Raw genomic sequence first — 25,510 nt, forward strand, 5'->3', positions numbered from 1 at the left:
TCTTTTTAATCCTGTGATTAAAATTGGCCAATGCATTTTCTAATGTTAGGGTGAATATGAAATAGATTTATCACACTCAAAGCTTTTGGAAACTTTGCAGAATTTATGAGCAGCCTAAGCATGGATGAAATCACTTACCTGTTCATAAAATTCACTGACAATACCCTCTGTCCACTGAAGATGGAGCTCTTTACATTTAGCTGGCCCATTGATATCAGCCAGCTTTATACACATTTGGCAAACTAGTAGACGATCATTTTCATTGGTCCAATCTATTCCAACCTCATCGTTTACCTGTTTGAGAAACAAAGATGGATGTGTTTTACCTCAAGGAAAGCAAAAGTTGACCAGGAGAATAAACAATACAATATTTATTGTTTTTCTATCATGTTGAGATCAGAATGCCAAGTGATGAGAATTTTTTCAGCTAATTAAAATAATGTTACTGCCTTGTATAAATTAATAGTAAAATAGTTTATAAAAATAAAATAACAAATGACGACTAATTATTAATTATGCAGTTGAAAATAAATGCTATTTAAAATTAGCATGTTATCTATTACTATTAAAGTAATGTAGCTACAAACAAGAAATTTTCTTGAATTAACATTTGAGCATTTATGTTTGACATATGAAATATTGCTTCAGGGTTTTGACTTTTCTACTGCCACATTACTTATGTTTGTATACCACAGACATGGGAGCAAATTAAGTCAAACAAAAACACATGACAGAATTTCATTATTTCCCTGTATCACAAAATAAAATATAGACAGCATCTCAATGTCTCAAGTTCCTAGATTGGGACCAATGACTATTTATCTGCTTCTAGTTAAACATTTTATTGAATTTCATTTTCACATTGGACATATAAGAGGTGATAGCAATGACTCTTGTTCAATACTTCAGTTCCATGACATCTTTCAGTGTGGCCATGAAATGAAGACTGGTACAAATCTAGTTACCTTGGCATTAAATTTGGCTACAAAGTCAAAGTGTTTCTTCAAGTCAGTGGCCAAAATTGCTTCAATGACAAGGAAACGGAAATGCTTAAATTCCACATGGTCAAGGTTAACTAAGAAGTTGTACTCTGGCCGGGACATGAAAAGGTTCCATGCAGCAGCTGCGTGATGATTCTCCAGAACTGAGCGATCATTGTAGAGCACCGCCTAGGCAAACAAGCGAGAGAGGGAAGAGTTCAATTTTTTAAGTTAAAAAATATTACAAAAACAGACGAGAATATGCAATGCGTTTGGAATTTTCTGTTTTCATGGAACACAAAAATGTAGTCTTGTGACTGCTGGTTATTAAGAATCACTGATTGCTGCACATTGGCTGTTGATTACTCTTTTTGGTTAAATTTCATTCTTTCTTTTTCGGTAAAATAAAGGTAATGTACTTGAAACTTTATTCCAAACACTTCCAAGTGAGGGGCTTAGTGCTAGATTTTATTAGATTTCTTTGCAGGACACAGGAATTTAACCATAAAAATATGCAAATGTATTAATATACCCGAGAGGCAACTCAGCTATTTTTGCATCTAGAATAAGAATGGCCTCCTCTTAGTTAAAGATATAACTAATAAAGAGGAATCAAGTCCATGATTTAAAACATTCTCACCCCATGATCAACCATAGGAACTATCACCCTTTATCTAGTAATTGAAGGTAACAGTATCTACTTGTTTGCAATTTTTTAATAATGCTCAGAAAAGGCCCAGAAGAAGAGGAAGTTGCCTAAAAAATGCTTGAAGACAGTGTGATAGAGGATAGAAAACAAAAGGCATTAGGACAGAAGGACATTATTACTAAGGTATAAAAATAGGACAATTTGAATAGTAAGAGGCAAGAGGATTTGCATGACTATACAAAAAATAATGCTTCTGCTCAAAGGACACATTGAAATAAGTTAAAGTAGGTAGTCAGGAAAAAAAGCAACAGAATGTTTTTATTGTATATAGAGTAAAAGAAAATTCTAGACTATAAAACAGGAAGACGTTTACTGAGTTTAATTGAATAGCTAATGATAATTAGATACTTAGTGATTAATTTTGACTTACATGTAAATATATGCTAAGGATGTGCTTCTTTCAAGTTACCATTTAGGAAGGCTAGGTTCAGGAAAAAATTTCCCTCAAATGAAATAAATTTATTTTTAATTCCGACTAACCAATAAAATACCTTACAAATCATAATTGTTATAATAAAAATATATTTCAAAGGAATGAGATTTATATACAAAGAAGCCTTGCATTCTTAAAAGTCCAAAAAGATTTGGTTCTCTAATCTTTTCAGAAAGGGACTTCTGTACAAGTTGGATTTTGTTGAGGAAGTTCATAAACATGAATTCAAGTAGTTTTCCTTCCTTAGGAAAAAACTAAGAAGAGATTTCCATGGGTAATCAAGTTGCATACCTGCCATGAATAACTTGGAACAAATCACATTATCTTTTCAAAGCTGGCATGATCTCTAAGAACTTTATGTCAGGGCCAAATATACTTCGGCTTATATTTATTTGGTGCCTATTATAAATCAAATTTAAAACAATGATTTTTTTTTTCAGAGAAATCTCTCAATTGAATTATTTCTCGTAATCAAAATAGAGTTACCTGAGGAGCACTAGTTGCAACCAGGAATGCGTTAGTCCTTCCTGGGTGGTCATAGTCATGCATGGCTGCAGCCACATACAGTGCCATCAACTCTAAGGCAGGAATATTTCCAGACAGACATCCATATTTATCGTCTGGCACATTGTACATTTTTGAGAATACATATCCCATGTGTCCATGTGTAAATCCACTGTCAGAATCTGAAAAGAAAAGATGAAAGTAATAGAGATTTTGAACAAGAATTAAATGATATCATTTATCTTGACCTCCTAAAAAAAGGTACTCTATTGTTCCCATAGCTCACAAGGGAGCACAGATGTCCTTAGCACGTACCTGAATCACTTGCTGATCCATGATCATTAATCACAGTTGAGAGGCCAGGAATAGGTTGTGTAGTAAGATACCAAACAGCATGTAAGACGTCAGTAGCATGGATTCTGTTATGATCTATATAACCAATGCAAAGGAACAGTCATTCATTTGTGAACTTTGGGGTCCAAGGACTAAGAGTGCCATCTACTGGATAAATAGTTTAGTCCGAACATTTTAATATCCCAATGAATGCCAGCCAAACATTCTAGGAAAAATACTCTTTGATTACTCTTCCATTATTCTATAATATCTATAGTAACAAGAACCCCGCCCCCTCCCACAAACCACTCAATATTCTTTATGTGTGCAGATGTCTGAAGTATAAAAATCTATATCCAGAGCGTACTAGAAACCTAATATATATAGGAAACTCACTATGTGAAACAACTGTAATGCTTACTCTCATACTTATTTCCATGCTCCTGTATAAGACTGGGCAGTAGATTAAAGAAAGACCCATGACATACTTCAACTGGTCAGACCAATGGTCTATACCACTCAATATTTCATCTCTGATAAATTGCATCCAAATATGATCTGTGAATAGAATATAGCAGTATTCTTTTGTAATCAAACTTAAAATACTATAATAAGAGTGAATCCACAAAGCAAAATTAAAAACCAAAATCAGTAATATTCTCTGATCTAGAAATTCTGATTTGGGGATAAAGTTATAGGAAATACCTAAAAAGAAAAATAAATATGTCTTTGTACAGTAATGTAGGGAGTTAGGCCATTTAGAAGAATAAAAACTACGGGGAAACCAGAATTTAATAATGTCATTATCAAAGGAAGGGAGGGATCTATTTCATATGTACAGTTCAGCTTCTGTTGAACGGTGAACAAAGGCCCAGTGCTCTCTTTGCTTGCCTTCTTTTTCTGGTGCAATTCTTCTAAGTTTTCTCTTGTTTATCTAGCCCTCATGATGCTTCATTGATTGGTATGCTTTATTATAAATGTACTTACTTTACACATTTTATTTTTGCTGACTAACCATGATACAGTGTCCTTCTCCAATACAATCATACACCATCTAATGCCGGGGATCTGTTCTAAGAAATGCATCGCTAGGCAATTTTGTCATTGGGAGCATCATAGCGGGCACTTACACAAACCTAGATGTATACCTACTACACACCTAGACTGTATGGTATGCCACCGTCATAAAGGTAGTCTGTCATTGACCAAAATGTTGCTATGTGGCATATGACTATATAATATACTAGAAGCCCAGTGTGCGAAATCGCGTGGCCTGCCCACCCGCGCAGCCTGGCTGTGCTCACAGCCCCACCCACCTGCGTGCACCTCACCAGGCTCACAGCCCCGCCCATGCGCACCGGTCTTTGGTCATTATGGCGTTAGGGCCACTGGGTTTTTATAATATAGATTACATCTCTGAGTAATATTGAACAGATGAGGAGAAAACAGAAGAGAACAGAAATGTTAATGGGAATTTGAGAGAAAGACCTGTCCCCTGGTCAAAGAAGAAAGAAGAAACCATGACATCTGTGGTGTTGGCAGCACACAGGGGATGTAGGTAGATGGTGCCTATTTCCTACAATTCTGGCAACTCTTGGAGTAAATCTTTAGGTGACGTGGGTAATTCAGTTGAGGGGCTGGGTGAGTGCTTGAGAAATGTCTTGATAAAAGCTTTGATAGTACAATTGTGAGAATTAGAGAAGGAAACATATTTATTTTTATTTTTTTGTGATTCCTCACCTGAGGATATTTTTCTATTGATTTTTAGAGAGTGGAAGGGAGGGAGAGAGACACACACAGAGAGAAATTTCAATGTGAGAGAGACACATGGATCATCTGCCTCCTGCACCACCCCCGGCCAGGGATCCAGCCTCAACCAAGGTACGTGCTTTTGAATGGGAATCGAACCAGTGACCCTTCAGTCCGCAGGCCAATGCTCTATCCACAACTGCTAGGACATATTTTATTTTGTTATATTTTTAATCCTCAGCTGAGGATATGCTTTTATTCATTTTAGAGAGAGAGGAAGGGAGGGAGGGGAGAGAGAGGGAGAGGAAGAGGGAAAGAGAGAAAGAGAGTGAGAGAGAGAGAAAGGGAGAGAGAGAGACATCGATGTGAGAGAGAAACACTGCTGTCCGATTGCCTCCTATATGGGACAATGCTCCAATCAACTGAGTCACTTGGCCAGGGCCGGAATGCATCTTAAGAGTATATGATATAGTAAGCTTGTAATTAATGTAAATATCATTCAGATAAAACAAATTATTGCTGTTAGAACAAATGGTGAATTAGCACAGATCACCAGTTTTCTCTCGATGATTCCTGAGAATATAATGACAAAGTTAAAATAAGAGCTATGCTAAGTCCTTGAGGAGGGAGAAGGCAGTGATGACCCCGTAGAGGAAGAAGATGGCCTCTGGGCAGAGGGTGCCATGGTTAGGGGATGAGTTGGGAGAGACCTTCTGAGAGTTCTTCCTGTTGCAAGCTGGGAAAATGACCGTGAACAAGTAATTACCATCACTATTGCTAGTCAAGGAAACTTGTGCATGCACCCAAAATTGCAGAGTGGAAGGGGGCAGTAGTGGGGTATTGGTGGAGCTTGTTTGAGTTGAGAGATAGACAAAATCAGGTACAGGGGAACTATTTTAAAATCTAGATTCTTTAAATTTTGGTAAGGGTTCTGGGTAAATATTTAAAAGTTTTCATATTTTCTTTCTTGGAAAAAATTTTAAAGTATACTTAAAAGTAAAATAAAATTTAGTTTCTAAAATTTTAGGTCATTGTCATATTAAAGTTAATTTAACTCTATTTTGGTTACTCAGGCTTTTTTCATTTAGTTATGGATTTATTTAGCCAGAGTTGTTAGAAATCTAGTTCTCTAGCAGTAAATATTTAAAAAGTAGACATACAACAAAATTTTATGTGTGACCATTATAATTAATGATACACAATGCTTTTGTTTAGTATAGATTTACAACCCTTCCACATGCAAGGTACTATTATTTAAACGTGATCACCAACCAAGCTAAAACTTTCTTGTGAGAAGATATAATTTCCCTTCATGAAAAGTGGGGCTTCTAATAGGACAAGCAGGTTTATTATAACAAATTCTTTTCACATAGAATGAAGAACCCACTATTTCAGAAAAAAACAACTATTTACTTATAACATATAAACATGTAATAAGAAAGTGTAAAAATTAATTTAAAAATTTAGGATTTAGAAACTTCTTTTTCCACTTAAGTATTTGTCAACTTTCCCTACAACTTAGTGGTATTCTACCTATAGAAATGTTAGTAATCATTATGTCAATTGCTCACTGGAACTTGCCTGTAGTGGACTATATCACAAAACTATATTTGGGAATATGACATTAATTTGTAAAGTTAGTCTGGTAACTAGCTGTCATTTAGTGTTTTTGGTGGCTTCCTTTCTATAAAAGTGTATTTATGTAACTACTAGGTTCTTAGCCTTTGAGAAATCACTAACTCATGTCAATCACTGGCATCCAACCAGGGTGGGCCTTGGAAATATTATTAAGAAAGCAAGACTTATCTTGAGATCCTTTCAAACTACCCCTTTCTCATTTCTCTCTTCCAACTTCATAGCCCATTGACCAGACTTTCCCAAAGGGCCCAGTGCTCTTAAGCTCCTCTCTCTCATACTCCCACGGCTCGTCTCTCGCCTAATCCCACAAATGTAATTTGTAGGTTTGATTCTTCATTCTCCTTTGCTATCACACATCATCAGCTGTGCATTTTCATTCCAATGTAGTATGTGCATGGCATCTTGAAAAGCGATCCTTTAATAATGGGTCACTAAGTCAATGTATACCAGTTTCTGGAAATACCTGTGCTTTATCCTCTCCATATAACTTTTATTTATTTCAGCTCTTTGTAACTACAAAAAGACATGGGTTCTAAAGTCCAAGGTACATAGAAGCAAATTTAAAACTTAAAAGTTAAAATATGATTTAAACAACATATTTCTAAGGCATGTTCCAACCCATATATTACGTTTGACTATTTTTCTTGCTACGCATTTATTTTCTAAAAGTACCACATGCTTTCTACACATTTCCACAACCTCACTAATTAGATTTATGGACATTTTCTCCAGTTTCATGTAGCTTTTAGCATGTAGGACAATTTTACTTACGTGTTCTGATGCTACCTGATATGCTACATATTAAAACAATATAATTTAACATCTCCTTTGTGTTCCAATGTATTATGATTGTAAATGACAAACTTTCTCTCAGAATATTCAAAGTTCATAAGCTTGAACACTGGCTGTATCCTTTCCTTGGGTCTTCCAATTTATTTCATTTAAAAAAATGTTTCTAATAACTTCTCCACAACTACTTCCAGATGTTTCTTCTTTTCTAGTTTATTACTTAGACCATCATCCTACCTTCCTTCTACCCCAAACCAGGTTTACCTTACATGGAAAAACTTCAATAGTTAGTGATTTAACTCTGCAGCTCCCAGAACAAAAGTTGAATTCAGTCAACGAAAGGCATACATTGGAAAACAAGTAATACATTGAACATTTAATGATTTATTTAGCATACATTTAAGTGGCACTTACTATATGTAAGGCACTATTATAATTGTTTTAGAGGTATTACCTCATTTTATCCTCATACTAATTCTATGAAGCAGGTATTATGATCCCATTATACAGATTAAGAAATGAGGCATGCAGAGGGTAAAAAAGACCCAGGCTCTCCTACAGGTGATAAGTGAAGAGTCCAGGATTTTAACACAGGCTATTATTTCCTAGACTATACCATGTGGCCATAGGGCAAGTTTACAGTACAGTGGGGCCTTGACTTACGAGTGTCCCGACTAACGAGTTTTTCGAGGTACAAGCCGTCTCTCAGCCGATTTTTTGCTTTGAGTTGCGAGCTAAAATTTGGGTTACGAGCCAGCTTCAGATACCCCACCGCTAGTTGGCACAGCGAACGTCACAGTGAATGCCACAACATCAGCCCAGCATCACGTGTCTCACTCGTTCACTTTTTGATTTGACATACGAGTAATTTGAGTTACGAGCTCCGTCACGGAATGAATTAAACTCGTAAGTCAAGGCCCCACTGTATGTAATTCTGTGCTGGCTGCTAGTGATTCAATATACCATTAACTTTAGCAAATTATATGAATGTTTAAAGTATTATTTCACAAATAACTTAGACTTACAAGGAATTTCCCTGTATCCAATCTCCAAAGCATGAAAGTAATTCATAAATTCCCTAACTGGAATTTTGAAAGCTTCAAAGAGGCCCATGTCTTCAAACAGTCTGTATGATACCTGTAAGACAGAAAGCAAAGCCTTAAAGCACATTCCTGAGTGTGTATTAGACATAAAAAAAAATCATATTATTTATGTCCAATAGAAACAATTATTGGGAACAAGATATAAAATTGATTTTGAAGGCCTCTATGTGCTTAGCCCTTGAAATACCTGAGCACAAGGAGGACATATTTTTAAAGATAGAGACATTCACCCAAAAACAACCAACTCAGAATGCAGTATACACTACAGAAACATATCAAGAAATTAAATTGTATGTAATATCATTAATTGGAGAATAATATTTACTACATTTCTAATTATATAGTACATACTATAAATGTTAATAAAAGAATGAGACAGCTTAAATTTATCCAAATTATATATATATAACTCTCTCTCTCTCTCTCTCTCTCTCTCTCTCTCTCTCTCTCTATATATATATATATATATATGTATATGTGTATATATATATATATATATATACACTTGTATATATCTCTATCTATCTATCTATCTATCTATCTATCATCTATCTATATAAAAGTTTTCCAGAGGATAAAGAATTCAGAGTTGTGCATTAATGAAGGATAAAGAGAAAAAATTATGAAAGAGAAAAGGGTTGCCTTGAGTAAAATATATAGAGAAAAAAAGATTTATTCTATTCAAAATAACAATGTCTAAACTATTTTTTCTAGCTTGCCCTCTTTCTCCTCTGAATAGCTATTCTCCATCCAATTCCTTTCACAGCTCTAGTGACTAAAATTAAGTAAATGCCTTTGGATGTAACTGGCATTTTTGACATGCAAATGAAGAAAAAAGAATAAAGGGGCAGAAGAAGGTATTGGAGAGAGAAGTGGTTATTCTAGTGGCAGAGTGGAATACAACAGCATTTAGAGCAGCCTTACTTCATGTCACAAAGGCACAGTATTGGGTATAATTCAGGAGATTTTCTTCTTAAAATTATCTTGGACTGCTTCCTCTAAAACTTTAATATATGGCTTCATAGATAAATCTTCATCTTTTGTTATTGACTTTAAATCTATTCAAATTCAGTAACAGATTAAAATTATATATTCAATGTTTGTCACTATGTGATATACATATATATATATATATATATATATATATATATATATATATATATGAGATTCATTCATTCAGCATATATCTATTGAGTGCCAACTATTTTCTAGGCAGTTTGTTATATACGTGGCGTGTGTGTGTGTGTGTGTGTGTGTGTGTGTGTGTGTGTATTCCTTCATGGATCTAGTAGGGCAAGGTAGTAGACATAATAAGAAAGGTATATACTTTGACAGAAAGTCATAAGTCATATACAAAAAGAAAAAGGGGATCAGGGACATTTGAGCAAAGAATTAAAGGAAGTGTGAAGTGTGGTACGTGGATATCTAAGGAAAGAGTTGTTCACGTAGAGTAAAAGCCAATGCAAAGGCCCCGAGGTACACAAGGAACAGCAAGAAAGCCAGCATGGATAAAGCAAGAAGGCCAGAATGGAATGAAGGCAGGAGTAGACTTTAAACTGGGATTGGTGCAATCTTGGTGTTTGACAGTCATATTGACCATTATAAGGATTTCACTCTGCATGAGGTAGGGAGCCACTGAAGACAATGAAGCTGGAAAGTAACTTTATTTGACATATGTTTTAAAAGGAGCACTGTAGTTGCTGGTTGGGAACAGAATATAATGTATATCAATTCTATGTGGGTTTTTTTCACTTTGAACAGCAAGCATATTTAATTTTTAGCCTTTTTCTGTGTAATATAACATCCCACTTTCTCTCTTTAAAAAATGCAATAGATTCCTCAAAAAATTAAAAATGGAACTTCCATTTGACCTAGTAATCCCACTTCTAGGAATATATCCCAAGAAAACAGAAACACCAATTAGAAAGGATATATGCACCCCTATGTTCACAGCAGCATAATTTACAATAGCTAAGATTTGGAAACAGCCTAAGTGCCCATCAGCACATGAGTAGATTAGAAAACTGTGGTACATCTACACAATGGAATCTACACTGCTATAAAAAACAAGGAACTCTTACCATTTGCAACAGCATGGATGGAACTAGAGAGCATTACGCTAAGTGAAATAAGCCAGTCAGAGAAAGATAAATATCACATGATAACTCATTTGTGGAATATAATGAACAACATAAACTGATGAACAAAAATAGAACCAGAGATAAAGAAGCATCGAACAGACTGTACAACCTATGAGGGAAGGCGGGGTGTGAGGGGGTCAGAGATTAACCAAAGGACTTGTATGCATGCATATGAGCAAAACCGATGGACACAGACAGTAGAGGGGTGAGGGCTTATGCTTGGGGGTGGGGGTGGCAGGGGAGAGGTCAATGGGGGAAAAAGGAGACTCATGTAATACTTTAAATAATAAAGAATTTAAAAATGCAATAGAAAGTGAAGTTTATGGTTTCTTTAATATTTCAAGCCAATTCTTCTTTTAGTTATTTCCCCTTTACTAATGCTTCATAGAATATTTGAGTTCTTATTTATAAATACCTAATGGATTTATTTCTGCATATTACTTCAATAATAGCACCAATAACAGCTTCTATGTGTATATATACATATATATGTACATATATATACTTATATATTTGGCATTTAATAAGTGAGAAGCCTACTTTAAATAGTTTACATATATTAATTATTTACATGTAATTAATCCTCACACCTTCTGAGATAGATACGATTAATTATTAATATTTGAAAACAGGAGAAACTGAGGCACAGAGAGGTGAGTGACTTGTTTAAGATCACACAGCTGGCACATTATCAGAACCAGAATACAAGCCAAGTCGTTTGGCTTCAGATTTTGTACTTTTAACAGCTTGAAATCCTACCACCAATATTTGAAATGCAATGGTTTTTAAATTAAATTTTCCTATTATTCTTTTTTAACATTTGTAAGATGAATTAAAAAATTAAGACAACAGGATATTTTACAGTGTGATTTTAAAACAGGAGAATTTTCACCAAGGAGCTGCTAAAAATCAATCATCAATAATCCAAACTCATAAATAAACAGCACCATAAACCAGATAGATATTGGTGACTGAAAAAAGTGAGCACCATTCCAAAATCTGAATAATGTCCTTTCAACTTTATTAAAATAAACATGATAACCATAAAAAAGACAGGCAGGCAGTATATTGAGACTGAGAAGTCATTTCCACTACACATATGTCTCTTTTAAAGTCTTTTGAAGTGAGACATTTTCTGTGAAGTTTCAGCCAAAAGGTGATTTCTTGGAATGTTCAAGTTAATTCATTTCAGCTGTCCTAAATTCTTACTAAGGTGAAAAAAATATGCCTTTCACACAGTGAAAATTTCATGATGTTTGTCCTTATAAACTCAAATCAAAGGGGAAAAAACTCCCATAAAGTTCTATTTAGCAGTGCAAATGAAGCAGCAATTCTAAAAAGTTTACCGTTTTGTAAGTTGAAAAAATAATGTGACATAACAAGGATCATGCAGTTACATATTTATTTTATTTTTGAAAGAAGAGTGGAAAATAAGTAATGAATTTTGTCAAAATTGAATTGTTAATCATGTCTAAACTTTCTGTTGGCTACTCATATCCAAGTCAAGATCCACCCTCCCATCCTCCAGCTCACAGAACTTTGAGGGGAGATGGGATGACAGAACTTTGAGGGGAGACGGGATGCTACAGTGATGCCTGGTACACTGTTACTGCTGCTGTCAAACCGGCTGCTCCATTCGAAGAGTTAGAGATATAATAAGTGAGTGTGTCTTATAGGAGGCTAAAAAGCAGTTGAAATAAAGGCTAAAAAGCAGTTGAAATAAAGGTAAAAAGCCCGGACTTCCAATACGATATGTCTGCATTCAAATCATGGATCCAATATGCCCTATATGACTGCAGATGAACAGTATTTCCTCTTTGGAGTCTCAATTTCCTCTTCTGTAAAATAGAGATTGAAAAAAAATTCCTGCATCAGAGTTACTGAGAAAAGTAAACTGTAGAGTTTCGGGGAGTCTGTGATGTATGTATCACATACAAAACAACGGGAGGTTTTTCTCTCCACACCAGGGAACACCGTCCAGTAAAAGGGAGAAGAGCTCCTGGCCCACGGCCACGTTTTTCCGGTGGCACCATGACAGGCATATTTGCAGGAAAAATCACTCCCTCAGAGTCCCAGTCTGCCACGGGTTCAGAAAGTGGAATGCAAAACCTCCCAGGGGGAGCCCTGGTGCATGAGGCTAGGGTGGAGTGAAGAAAAACGGCTGCCCTGAGTACTATTCAGCCTTAAGAAAAGATGAAATACCGCCATTTGTGATAACAGGAAGGGACCATGAGAGTATCATGTTAAGGGAAACAAGCCTGTTGGAAAAAGAACCATATAATGTCACTCGTATGTGGGTTGTAAAACTGAAACTCATAGACACAGACAATAGTATGGTGATTACCAGAAGACAGGAGGGTGGGGGTCAGTGAAGGGTAAAGGGAACAAAATAAACGGGGAGGGAAGATGTTTTGACTTTGGGTAGTGGACACACAATGCAATATATAGATCAGGTATCATAGGAATATACACTTGAAACCTATATAATCTTATTAACCAATGTCACCCCCAATAAAGTTAATTTTAATCATAATTTTTTAATTAAAAAAAGAAAAAAGTCTACCCTAAAGCCTGTCCTTAAGATCAGCTAGCATAAAAAATGTTGCCTAGCTTGAGGAGAAAGGGAGAGAAGAACGGGACTAATAACTCCTAGGAAAAGATTAAGGCCATTTTAGTCCTCAATATGTGCATGGCCATGATGAAGTATAGCAGCGGCAACAATCGCATATTACATAGACTTTGTAATTATTCTGAGTTTCATATTTTATCAATCATTTTTAGGATACTTCTCTTGTCTGTAGCATGCACTGTCATTTAATTTTGACAGACATCTCATGTTCCTGCTAGAACAGGAGTTCCTTTAAGGCAGAAACACATTTTTCTTCTTGAGGACCAGGTTAGTACTTGTTTGTGGAACTGAACAATGGAGGAAAAGGCCCCTCTATCTTCTTCCTTCAAACCTTCATGGATCAGGAATCTTCATCCTGAAGTTCCACACTCAGATATTGGCTGAGAGGTCCAAGCAAAGCCTGTCTCCAATGTGTGAAGTAGAAATCAGTATATAAACTGATTTGTCTTCTGGTGTTTTTCAGGGAATGTTAGTGCAACAATAAATCAGGGTCCTGAATTCTCATCTAAGCCTTATATTAAGGAGTTTGGTAGTCTTTCATATCTCTGCTGTAATCTATAAGAATTTACCTAAGACATTTTAAAATAAGGTAATAAGTGTTATTGCATCATCCCATTTCATATGTGTTCATTAATTGAGTGAATCCATTGTTTTTTTGATTATTGAGAAAATTTTCATTCTTAATTTCTATATTTTTTTCTCCCTCATAGAAACAAATATTTATTTGGGAAAATTTGAAAATAGTCTAGCTTGTGATGCATAAAGGTTGTTTCCAGATTAAAATACAGAGAACGCTCTTTGAATGTGTTTCTCATAGCACTGGAGGGGAAGATATTTATGCATAATATCTTAGTTTTTATAAGATCTAAACACTGTAAAATTAAAAAGCTTAGAAAATAGTCAATGGAAATAATTACAATAAATTAGTGTTTATAAATAGGCAGCTTTCTTTTTTTGAGGGGCTGTGTCAATTTTTCTTCTGCTGAGTTCTATGAATTTTAGATCATTTCTACATCTTGCTTCTATATTCCACCCCAAAATACATATTTTAATTGAAGAATATGGTATTTTACTCATTTGAAGTTCCAATTACTTTTGTTAACCCATGACCACCAAATCTATAGAATGTTGGGTACTAAAATTTCCTTTCTGTACTCACTACTTACCACTGGTATCAAGTGTGTACAGAGCTTTAACCAACCAAGGAATTTTTTTTCTATATTTAAAATCATAGGTATGAATTCATTTCTTACTTGACTAAGAATACGGCCACATTTTCTTCCTATTTTTTCCACCAAATCAAAAATTGGAAAATTCCAAGTATTTAGTTGCTCCATAATTGAGTCCAAGTTATCCATGACAAGAGGTTCAGGAGCAAGAATTGGTTTATCCTGGAATAAAGATGAAAATATTTTAACAATATACAGTTTTTCTATAAAGCAATTCATGCTTTAGTAAGTTCAATGCAACAACTGAGTTTATTTGAAGTAAATGACAATACTTCAGGGTGAATGGGTGATCTTTAAAAAAACATCATGATGAAAAAGACATTGGCCCCTAATTAAGGAGAAATGGTCCTTATGCTGTTTCAGACCATGTTTTGTATTATTAGGTGCCTGCTTGTGCTGGTTCATACATGCTACAGGAAAAGAAAAAAGAAAAGAAAAAAGAAAGATGCGTCTTCCATAAGTTTACATAACTACTGTGGGGTTCCTAAGGAAAGATTCAAGGGCTTCAGAACACTTGGAAATTGCATTAAATTTATCTCTTTATACGTTTATGTAAAATTTTTTGAGATGAACATTCCTAGCTCATATTGGACTCTCAAAAGAAACTCATGAGTGGGGAGGAGGCGTTAATGATCCCTACTAAAATTGGTCAAATTTGTATTACTGCTTCAAAATTAGGGTTAATCCCATGGAATGATAGCCACATTTTTTCAGGATTTTAATTTAATTCATGTGATGTACAGTTTCCAAAGAAACATGTCCCTTACAAATGTATAGACATTTTATAATTGATCCCTAGTGAGGACATTATTAAAAATACATCTATAAAAAAAAAGAAAGATAATGTGGATAAAAAATGTAAATAATTTTGTTTGAAAATCTCTTTGATTTAAAAGTATTAAATGATAAATCAGGTTAAAGAAGAATGATAATAGCAGTAGTTGACAATCACATGACAGCCCACTATTTTCTACCATTTGTTGCCTCCCCCAAATTAACCTGACTCAAATATGCTTTAATCTTTTTTAAATAGATCACTTTAAACACACAAAATAAGTCATTATTAAAGGATATTTTAATGGATAGCAAGTGTCTATGTAAACCTGATTTAATACAAAAAAGAAAACAAATATTGACTCAGTTTCTAAATTAAGGAGGTGCTAGAAACACACACGCACAAAACAACAACAAGCAGATGCCCTAGGACAGTGGTTGGCAAACTGCGGCTTTAAACACACAAAATAAGTCATTATTAAAGGATATTTTAATGGATAGCAAGTGTCTATGTAAACCTGATTTAATACAACCCACACGTGGTATTTTGTGGAAGAGCCACACTCAAGGGGCCAAAGAGCCGCATGTGACTCGCGAGCCAGTTTGCTGACCACTACCCTAGGACAACTAACACATTTCACTTTATTGAATGATTGATATTTATAAAATACTAGAGGCCAGGTGCACTAATTCATGCACCAGTGGAGTCCCTCGGACTGGCCTGTGGGATCGGGCCGAAACCGGCTCTCTGACATCCCCTGAGGGGTCCCAGATTGTAAGAGGGTGTAGGCCAGGTCGAGGGACCCCACTGGTGCATGATGGGGGCCGGGGAGGATTGTGGGAGGGCTCCAGGGCTTGTCTTGCCCATCTTGCTCAGTCCCAATCAGCTGGACCCCAGCAGCAAGCTAACCTACCAGTTGGAGTGTCTGCCCCCTGTGGTCAGTGCACATCATAGAGACTGGTCGACTGTCTGCCCCCTGGTGGTCAGTGCACATTATAGCGAGTGGTTGAGTGGCTTTAGCATATTATGCTTTGATTGGTTGAATGGACGACTGGACACTTAGCATATTAGGCTTTTATTATATAGGATTATTTTACTGAATGAAATAATTCATTTTTCTTATGCATATTTACACTTTAGATTGGGTTAAGAAATAGCTATAATCATTTGTGGAGATGAATACTTATATTTTTATTCACTAAGAAAATAAATTATTAAGAGATAAGACTTAAATAGGGAAAATTATATTCATATATATGGGGAGAGCTATAGTACATCTAAAATCCAAATGAGATATTTCTGTAAACCTAATGCTTCTGGGATCTGTATCTAAGCCAATCTCTATAATAGAGTCCAATTTCTCAGGTCAACAAATGAGATAAGTGATATGGGGCTACCAGGAACATCATGGTCTCAGGCGCGTAGGTGCTACAAGCTGAAGCCTTCCTCAGCGGCTCTGCTGGGCACTCGGTTTCATCTTCATTCTGCACAATATCACTGCTGTCACTGTTGTTATTAGTTTCATAATCAGAGGTAACTTGAGCAGTGTCATCTGGAATTGAAAGAAATCAGCCTGTTAGGAAACTTGTAACCAGAATGGGGTCCCATTTAAGTGAATATTCCTAAAATGCATGTGGTTAATACAGTTTTGAGTTCATGAGCCTTTACACACCAAGAATATAGGATCATATGTATATGTTGGGTGTAGATATATAGAAACATTTTGGACAGCGTTGCACCAAGATTTTACCCATGATTAACTCTAGGTAGTCAAATTATGGATGATTTTGATTTCTTTCATTGTCTTTTAAAATTTCTCATCTAAATCATCCGGAACATTTCATTTGTGATCAGAAGAAAGTAAAGCAATTTCCTTTTTGAGGAAGAGAATGCAAATAAAGAATTACCCGTTCTGCTTGGTGTCCGAATGGCTGTACCACTGCTCTCCAGGGGCCCGTCAGCAGGATTGCCTTGGGAATATGGCCTGCCACAGCTGAGAAATATTGGAACAGCTGTAAGTATATCTTCTTTTCAAAAAAATCACAGGCATACACCAGCTATCTATATTGATAGATAGCAATAATCAAATATTTCTACCTTCTACTTGTTTGAGGGGGAAAGTCATTTGGTTTTATACATGGATGCTGATATACAGTATATTTTCTTTCTTGTGAGAACATGATCAATACAAAAGATCAGAAGCTTCATTTGACTCTCATCCTTTTCCATAGTCTAGACCATATTGGAAGTGAAACTACCAGCAAAATTTTGTTACATTATTCAGAGAATCCTGGGATAGTCTGCTACCTCCTTATAGTAATGGTTTTGGAGATGTCAATGTGTATTTGGTCAAAAATATCTTCCCCAATAGAATCCCTCTGGGCCTATGTAAAAACCTCACTATTAGATTTATTTTAATGGCTGAAGACATTTTATGTCCAAAGAGCCCTTTAAAAAAAGATTGCACATGTGGAAATAAAATAACAATATAGGAATTTTTTTTTGCCTCCAAAATTTATTATCTATTTATTTATTTATTTATTTATTTATTTATTTTGCAGATGGATCAATTACCTGTTAAGGCCCTAAGGAAATGATGAAGGTTGAATGTAAAACAATAGCATAGGATTCAAGTTGAGAAAAACAAACCAAGGAAGTACATTGTGGGTAACAGAAAAAGAAGATATCTGAGAGGTGGTACCTTAAACTGAGGAGGTTGGAGGATATAGGATACTTTTGCTTTCTCAACCATTTTGACTGTATTATAAATTAAAAAATAACCTCACAAATGGCCTGGCAAATTTACCCTCTCACTCATCTTGTTTAGAGACTTCATGGTTAGATTGTAATTCTGTATTTTGCTTCTGAGTTCCTTCCTTTTGCCTAATAGTACAAAGGGTCTCAGAGGGCTTCTGTTTGTTATTTAACCACAGATTCACTCTAAAAATAAAAGAAGTGAGTGATAGTTTATAATTTAATATAATTAATATCTCATCACCCCCCCCCATTGTGCTTATACGAGTGATACAGATAAACACTTTCTAGTTAGACAGTCTTTTCATCCTAACTTAATTTACTTTTTGAGCCTTGAAGGTAAGTGGAAAAACATCGCACTCAAAATATTTCTAATTATGAAATCCCATCAGGGAATCAAAAGAAAATGACAGGGCCAAAGGAAAAAGAAAGTAGATGCCAATGATGTGCTTACATTGTCCAGTGAAACTTAGTAGAAGCAGCGTTTATTAGTTTTAAATTTTTCATTGCAAGATAATACTTAAAAGGAACATTTAAATTAGTAGTTCAAACATACTACCTTTTATGCCAAAAAAACAGCTTGTTGCATAGACATTACAGCAGCCAAGAGACTGGGAAGCAACGCCAAACCCTTCGAGTTCAGCAGGGGAAACCACAATAATTAGTCGTGTGTTTCTGGAGCTCTCTGGGCCTACATGGGTGGCTGCCTTGAAGGCAATAATAAAACATGGTTTGAATTATAGATTTATAAAGCCCAAACAAATAAAACACACACTACTGGATTTATAAACATTACTGAACAAGTAGGCAGTGAAATTGCCTTGTTTTTCTCCAAAAGCTTTTTTTATAAAAATCCCATTACATTCTTCCTGCTAGGAATACAATAAATAGACTGGGATGAGAAAAGCTATGTGAGCGGTAGATCTTTCCTGGCCATCTCTCTCTCTCCCTTCTTTAGGTGACTTATACCACACGAATCTGGAGGCCACAGCAGATGTCCTTGATGCTGATATTGCACTGGGCTTCTTCTTGGCTTAGGATGCATACCCCCAAAATGTTTCTGAAGGGTGCTCCACCAAACACTAGCTCCGTGGGCAATTATTGGGTGTTAACCTAATGAAATTGGTTCTGTGGTTAAATAAACAGACAATTCTAGATGAAACAAAAATCAAGAGGTTTTCCTTTTGCAGAATGTCTCAGAACTTTTGATAAAGTCATGAATGTCATGAATGTTGTGAATCACTAAAAGGGGAATATGTATGTTTTACCACAGATCATGCCTTTTTTTTTTGTAGGGGGAAAAGATTGGATTAGTATCCTACAGAAATTATTTTATTTAAAAAGCTGTCATAGCCCTAACCGGTTTGGCTCAGTGGATAGAGCGTCAGCCTAGGGACTAAAGGATCCCAGGTTCTATTCCAGTCAAGGGCATGTACCTTGGTTGCAGGCATATCCCCAGTGGGGGGTGTGCAGGAGGCAGCTGATTGATGTTTCTCTCTCATCGATGTTTCTCTCTATCCCTCTCCCTTCCTCTCTGTAAAAAATCAATAAAATATATTTAAAAAAATAAATAAAAAGCTGTCATAGAGAAGGCGGCTGAATAACTTTTGGTCAGTAGAATCACTTTTTATTTTGGCCATGGCCAAACAAACAAACAAAAAATGTTTTTTCCCTATAAAAATATTTATAAAGAGAAAGGAAATAAAAATAAAGGTTAGAAAAAACATTCATTTAATATAGAGTTTATAAACAAAGGATCTGAATATGAAATTTGTGAAGCTCCAAACTGAAAATATTGATCAAATCTGGGTCTGTGAAACATGTGATATTAGAAGACCAACATGTAACTAATCTATTCAAACAGTTATACTCATGAACCTTAGAAAAGAAGTAGCATGTTATTCAAGACACTCCTGTGATTATACTTAGTTTAAAAACATTCAACTCTTTTCAACTGAAAGAAATATTGTAAAGCTTTAAGCTCAATGGTTCAAGATGAAGCTATTTCTGAAGAACAACACTGTGTTAACCCGTAAGAGGAGGTATTTCTGTCTTAGTGACAATGTTGGCAAAATAATTACTCTTGCCATGCTAGGCCCTTATTTTCTAACCCTCTAGGAAAAGACAACACTTTGCAAGTCTATTTCAACATGGTAGATCAGCACAAGCAATTGCTTATTTGCATTCTGAGAGCCCGGTGTTATTTGCACATTTTTAAAGTGTTAAAATGGGAATTGCAAACTTAACATAAAATGCCTTTAAAAATCAGTATAAAACCCTCCCTGAAGAAGAATTAAAAAAAAATATTCCAACATAATATCAAACTATATTAAATTACCTGACATGGTTTTTAAAAACATATGCTTTATGTATGTTCTATCAGTAAGCAGACAAAATATACAACTAATTATTGCATCTCTCAAGATTAGCTGTACGGCCCATATGGACTCTAAACTTTCTATTAGTAGAAGACCACTGAAAAATTAAGTTTCTATTATACCTTATTCGACACAGATCACATTATCCTATACTTCCTTATCAACTACTCTGGCAAACATACACATAGCTATGTGGACTGCCGGTGAGTGTTCCTAAGAGGAGAAGTAGTACTGGTTTCCTTATAAAACTCCAGCTAACAACGTACAATTCTTACCCGCTACATATGACAGGTGGCGTCAGTATCTGAGGAGACAGGTCAGGGGCACTCTGAGTGTAAGTTAAGGCCCTGTGCGAACCTAGGCCCGGTTTGGCAGTTGTGTCGGCAGATTCTAGAAACTGAACTGTAGGAATTTTGCTGACTGGACTGCTGGCCGGAGTCCCTTGGAGAGGTGAGGAACAGGGCGATGAAAGAGGTGAAATTTTAGCGAGGGCACCTGAGAAGAAAAGAAATCATTAAGTCACAAGACATGTCTTTGGAATTCAAACCTGGACTCCTTTGAACTCACTAAAGGCCCCAGGAGTACTTGGGCCCGGCAGGCCTCCCCTGCATGCCACCAGCTGGAGACGGGGTGGACGGGGTGGACGGGGTGTATGGACAGTGGGAGTATCTTTACAGCATGAGATGAAAGGAATGAAAGGAATGAATCATTGTGAAGACAATTGGTGGCAATGTTGGCAAATCCAGTGAAAGCCTTGGTGGCCTGGAGTACAGAAGAATATTATTTTTGTTTCTTCTTGTCATTCTAACATGATGTTAATGGTTAACATTTTCTCATATGTTTGCCTTCTCTTCTGCTGTGAAGTTTTTAGCAGCAAGAAGATCGGGAATTATTTTAAATATTAACATGTCTGGAGCAGGGTTTGGCAGGCATACAATGCTTAAAATATGTAAATAAAGAAGATACATTCATCAGAGGCATTTAACTTTATTAACCATGGGTGTTTTCAGCAAAATGACTAGTTTGGGTGTGAAATTACTTTGATCAGAATAATTTCTGAAGGAGACATTTAAAAATGTAATATGCTCCCTTTCCAATCAAACAATAGGCCTGAAGTTTAAACTTTAAGTGTGGGTGTTTGTGGCAAACTGTTTACTCCCGGTTGTGAGAATTTTACAGAACACTGAATTAGATTTCCAATGTTTGAGTACAGGGGCAATGTCTTTTGAATTTCCTCTCTCATGTAGGGAAAGCAGCCCATGTTAAAACTGAAGAAAAGAGAGAAATAGCTTCTGAACAACTACCTGTTTACTGATGCTGAACAATCTACTGTACAGCAAATGAAATGAAATCATTAAAAGTTGTTTCCGATTTCTCACCACTCCGGGGAAATGTACAGCCAGCAGCTCTCACATCATAATATGTGTGGTGAACTGGCAGCTGGCTTAGTCGGCTTCCCATGTTTAGTTCTCCCAAATGTTTTGTTGGTCACACCCACAGTTTTCTTGGCCCACTGGAAGGAATACGAAGCTTGCTGAAGTGCCTTTGTAATTAAGTTTTTTTGTTTTGTTATTTCTTTTGTTTTAATGTCATAATCTTCCTTTGATTCAGTGTGGAGGCCTGCAACCCCTCCTGGTCCTTTTCTCAATATTTCTATTGTTGATTCCTGATCAAGAGAACCCTGGCCTTTATACCTAACTGAAACCTCATAGGCCCAGAGAGGTAAAATAACTTTCCCAGGGTCACAGTGATAGTCAACAGGAGAATATGGAGTGGGGACAGTTATTCTTGTAAAAGGTGGCTTTTTGGCCACTTCTGTCAGAGGTTGCCCATGGGAGAATGCATTTCTTACTAGGCAGCATTTGTATTGCTCTGTACAATGACAAGCTTTACGGTTTTAATTTTGATTTCTACTTCTAGTGAAAAGGCTTAGCTATTTTAGCAAAGATATTGACAACCCTTTATATCACATCATCTCTTAAGCCAAAAGAAAATTAAGTTCACTACATATTTATCTCAGTTTCTCAACCAACCTATCATTGGGTGCAGCAAGTGTGTTACAGATACCTGCGAAGTATTAATGGTTGTAAATTTTTTTTTTTAAAAAAAGACGTTAGCCGAAACCGGTTTGGCTCAGTGGATAGAGCGTCGGCCTGCGGACTGAAAGGTCCCAGGTTCAATTCCGGTCAAGGGCATGTACCTGGGTTGTGGGCACATCCCCAGTAGGAGATGTGCAGGAGGCAGCTGATCGATGCTTCTCTCTCATCGATGTTTCTATCTCTCTCCCTTCCTCTCTGTAAAAAATCAATAAATATATTAAAAAAAAAAGAGACTTTATTTGGAGGTCCCAGAAGAAATTTAGTTTTTAATATTATCTCTAATATTAGATTTATATTGTAAATTATATTAAAATCTAATGTAATTAGATTTTATTATAGTTTTAGAAAATGCAGGAAATAAAATTTTCAACAAGCTCTAAATCCCTTCTCACTTCTCCCCTGCTATATAACATCGTATTCACATTATTACACATATGTATATGTATGCTCTGTTTTTTTTTAAAAAGGCTGAAAACGACTAGTTTAATTTAGACTATTTGTTAGATTACAGCTGACTGAGTCACCGGATATATTAGAAAAAAGCATGATAAGCATTAAGGAGCTGGATGGGGTGTGACGTATTATAAAGGTTACAAATTAGCTCAATGATTTGTCGCAGTGGTTCTCAACTTTCCTAATGCTGTGACCCTTTAATACAGTTCTTCATGTTGTGGTGACCCCCAATTTCATTGTTACAAATTGAACATAATTAAAGCATAGTGATTAATCACAAAAACAATATGTAATTATATATGTGTTTTCCGATGGTCTTAGACGACCCCTGTGAAAGGGTCGTTCGACCCCCAAAGGGGTCGTGACCCACAGGTTGAGAACCACTGAAAAGGAATAATGACTGTGTGCCCTGTTCCAGGGGCTAAGGAGGCAGTAGTGAACACAAAATGCTCTATTCTTATGGAGTGTCCACTTTATTGTGGGGAAACAAAAATTAAGAAGAAGAAGAAAAGGCCTTAGAAGAAGAGGAGGAGGGAGAAAAGGGGAAGGAAGGAAAAAGAAGGTTAAGAAAAAAAAAAGGAAGAGGTATAGGAGGAAAAGGAAGAAAAGAAAGTCAGGCAGTTTTAAGTAATAGAAAGAAAAATAATGCGGGTGTAGAGGACAGAGGACAGAAATGCTCTCAGTGTAAAATTTCAACAGAGATCTAAATGTCTATTTAGACAAGCACCTGGGGAAGCATGTTCTAGAAAGAGGGACCTACCAGAGGATCAGTGTGGCTTCAGCTTAGCAAGGAGGAAGAAGAGGGGCAGGGAACATGGCCAGAGAGGTTGCTGGGTAAGATGGTACAGAGCTGCGGGCCAAGGCAAGGGTTTAATTGCGGTCTTAAAAAAAAAGAGACTCCTGATAGGCATTGCCTTAGACCAGTGGTTCTCAACCTTCTGGCCCTTTAAATACAGTTCCTCATGTTGTGACCCAACCATAAAATTATTTTCGTTGCTACTTCATAACTGTAATGTTGCTACTGTTATGAATCATAATGTAAATATCTGATATGCAGGATGGTCTTAGGCGACCCCTGTGAAAGGGTCGTTCGACCGCCAAAGAGGTCGCGACCCACAGGTTGAGAACCGCTGCCTTAGACATTTCCTTCATTATTTTGCTAGGTAGTTGTGAGTTTTTTGACAAGTTTCTGCCACTTTTTTACAAAGCCCGTGGAAACATTGCACATTTCTGTTTTGACACAGCGTACTCTCTGAAGGTCATTTACGAGAAGAGTGATTTTTTTTTCATTGCTAATTTTTAGTAGATGCCAGCTGATGTTCTCAGAGAAATGAAATTCTCTCTTAAAAATCCACTCAACGATTAGAGTTCTTAGAACTCATGGATTAACTAAACTTAAAAAAAAATAAGCAGACCTTAAGACTCCACATTTACTGCCTGGGATGAAATTTAAAATAAACCTTGAAACAGAGGAGAAGCACTTTGCTTCTGCAGAGCTGAGAGTCTATGTATTTTGAATATAGCTAACAAGCAAGAGTCTTGGCAGCAACCCTGAAAAACAGGGATATTTTTATTCTGTAGGTGAGAAGATAAGGTATAAACATATAAATTCCTTTGTTCCCCAAATCGAACTACCATTTCTCACAGTGCGCATTATCTTAGTTTACTTAAAGCTTTAAAAACAGAAAGAGAACGCCATAGGAAATGGGCCCATGTTTACATATTAGTTTTCAAGTAGATAGAAAGATATAAGGGCAGATAAAAACCAAATAACCTTTTTAGAAAGGAAAGACTACAAATGAAATTATATCAGACACAGAAACTGGATACTCCAAGGAAATGGGAGAAAGACCCTTTTTTTTAAGTTTTCAAGAAAAGATTGTTTTTTAAGGTAGTTTATGTGTAATCGGGTGTAATGTTAGTGAACTTTATAACATTTGAAATCTCATCCACCTTTATGTTGCACACTCACACATTTATACACACAACCTGGTGAAGGGATTCCGATAAATATGTATTCATTCAAATATGCTTTTCTTCATTTATATTTCAGTAATTTTAAGAGACTCCAGAAAAGAGACATATTAGCTCATGAACTACAAATCCTTGAGTAACTGAAACTGGTCTAATGTGAAATACTTAAAACATTAAAAAATAAAAAAAAACTTAAGATACAACTTTAAAAAATTCTAAAATGCCAGGTCCTTTGAGTAATTCAGTCTGTAATTTCTTGCTCCCAAGAGCATGAAAAAATGTGTGTCAAGACACAAGGAACTTTGGGCAACCAAAGGGAGATGATAAACAATACTGGAAGGAAATCGTTTAAGTGAATCCATCTGTTTTGTGCTGTAAAACTCTCTCAGCTTAATTTTAATTGAACAAGAAAGGAACCAGCATGTCTGATAAATACACGCCTCTTTTCCCTGCCCACAGGCAAATGGACAATCCTAATAGTTTTCCAAAACAGAACATGTATCTAAACTATAGAGAATGCAAAAATAAAATCACAAAGTCATAATTTAAGTTATCTCTCATTTCATATTTTCTATAGGGAAAACTCAGTCTAGCTTACTTTAATGATTACAGAAAGATCTTATAAAATTTAATCTTTATAAGATCTAATTCTTATAAAATTCTTATAATCTTAATGATTACAGGAAGATCTGTAATCATTAAAATAAGATTATAAGAATTTATAAGAACTATAAGAATCTGGGAAGGGACTACTACAAGCGCACTAAGTATGAAATCAGAGGAATTCTAAAGGCTCATTAATGGCATAATGGCAGCTCTACATTGTCAGTGACTCATAAA

General features: G+C 35.9%; 1 protein-coding gene across 1 annotated transcript in view; it reads right to left on the reverse strand.

The window, feature by feature from the left end:
• Nucleotides 1–25,510, reverse strand: part of PDE3A (phosphodiesterase 3A) — a 247,103-nt gene that overhangs the window by 12,687 nt on the left and 208,906 nt on the right. The window contains exons 6-14 of the mRNA XM_014457540.2: nucleotides 20,420–20,639; nucleotides 16,920–17,005; nucleotides 16,410–16,564; nucleotides 14,262–14,399; nucleotides 8,161–8,272; nucleotides 2,942–3,055; nucleotides 2,609–2,808; nucleotides 966–1,169; nucleotides 139–294 (exon numbers count right to left, since the gene is read on the reverse strand). Of these exons, the coding sequence (XP_014313026.1) occupies nucleotides 139–294; nucleotides 966–1,169; nucleotides 2,609–2,808; nucleotides 2,942–3,055; nucleotides 8,161–8,272; nucleotides 14,262–14,399; nucleotides 16,410–16,564; nucleotides 16,920–17,005; nucleotides 20,420–20,639 (1,385 nt within the window). The remainder of the gene's footprint in view (nucleotides 1–138; nucleotides 295–965; nucleotides 1,170–2,608; nucleotides 2,809–2,941; nucleotides 3,056–8,160; nucleotides 8,273–14,261; nucleotides 14,400–16,409; nucleotides 16,565–16,919; nucleotides 17,006–20,419; nucleotides 20,640–25,510) is intronic.

Source organism: Myotis lucifugus, unplaced genomic scaffold (assembly GCF_000147115.1).
Source record: "Myotis lucifugus unplaced genomic scaffold, Myoluc2.0 scaffold_78, whole genome shotgun sequence".
Taxonomy (NCBI): Eukaryota; Metazoa; Chordata; class Mammalia; order Chiroptera; family Vespertilionidae; genus Myotis; species Myotis lucifugus.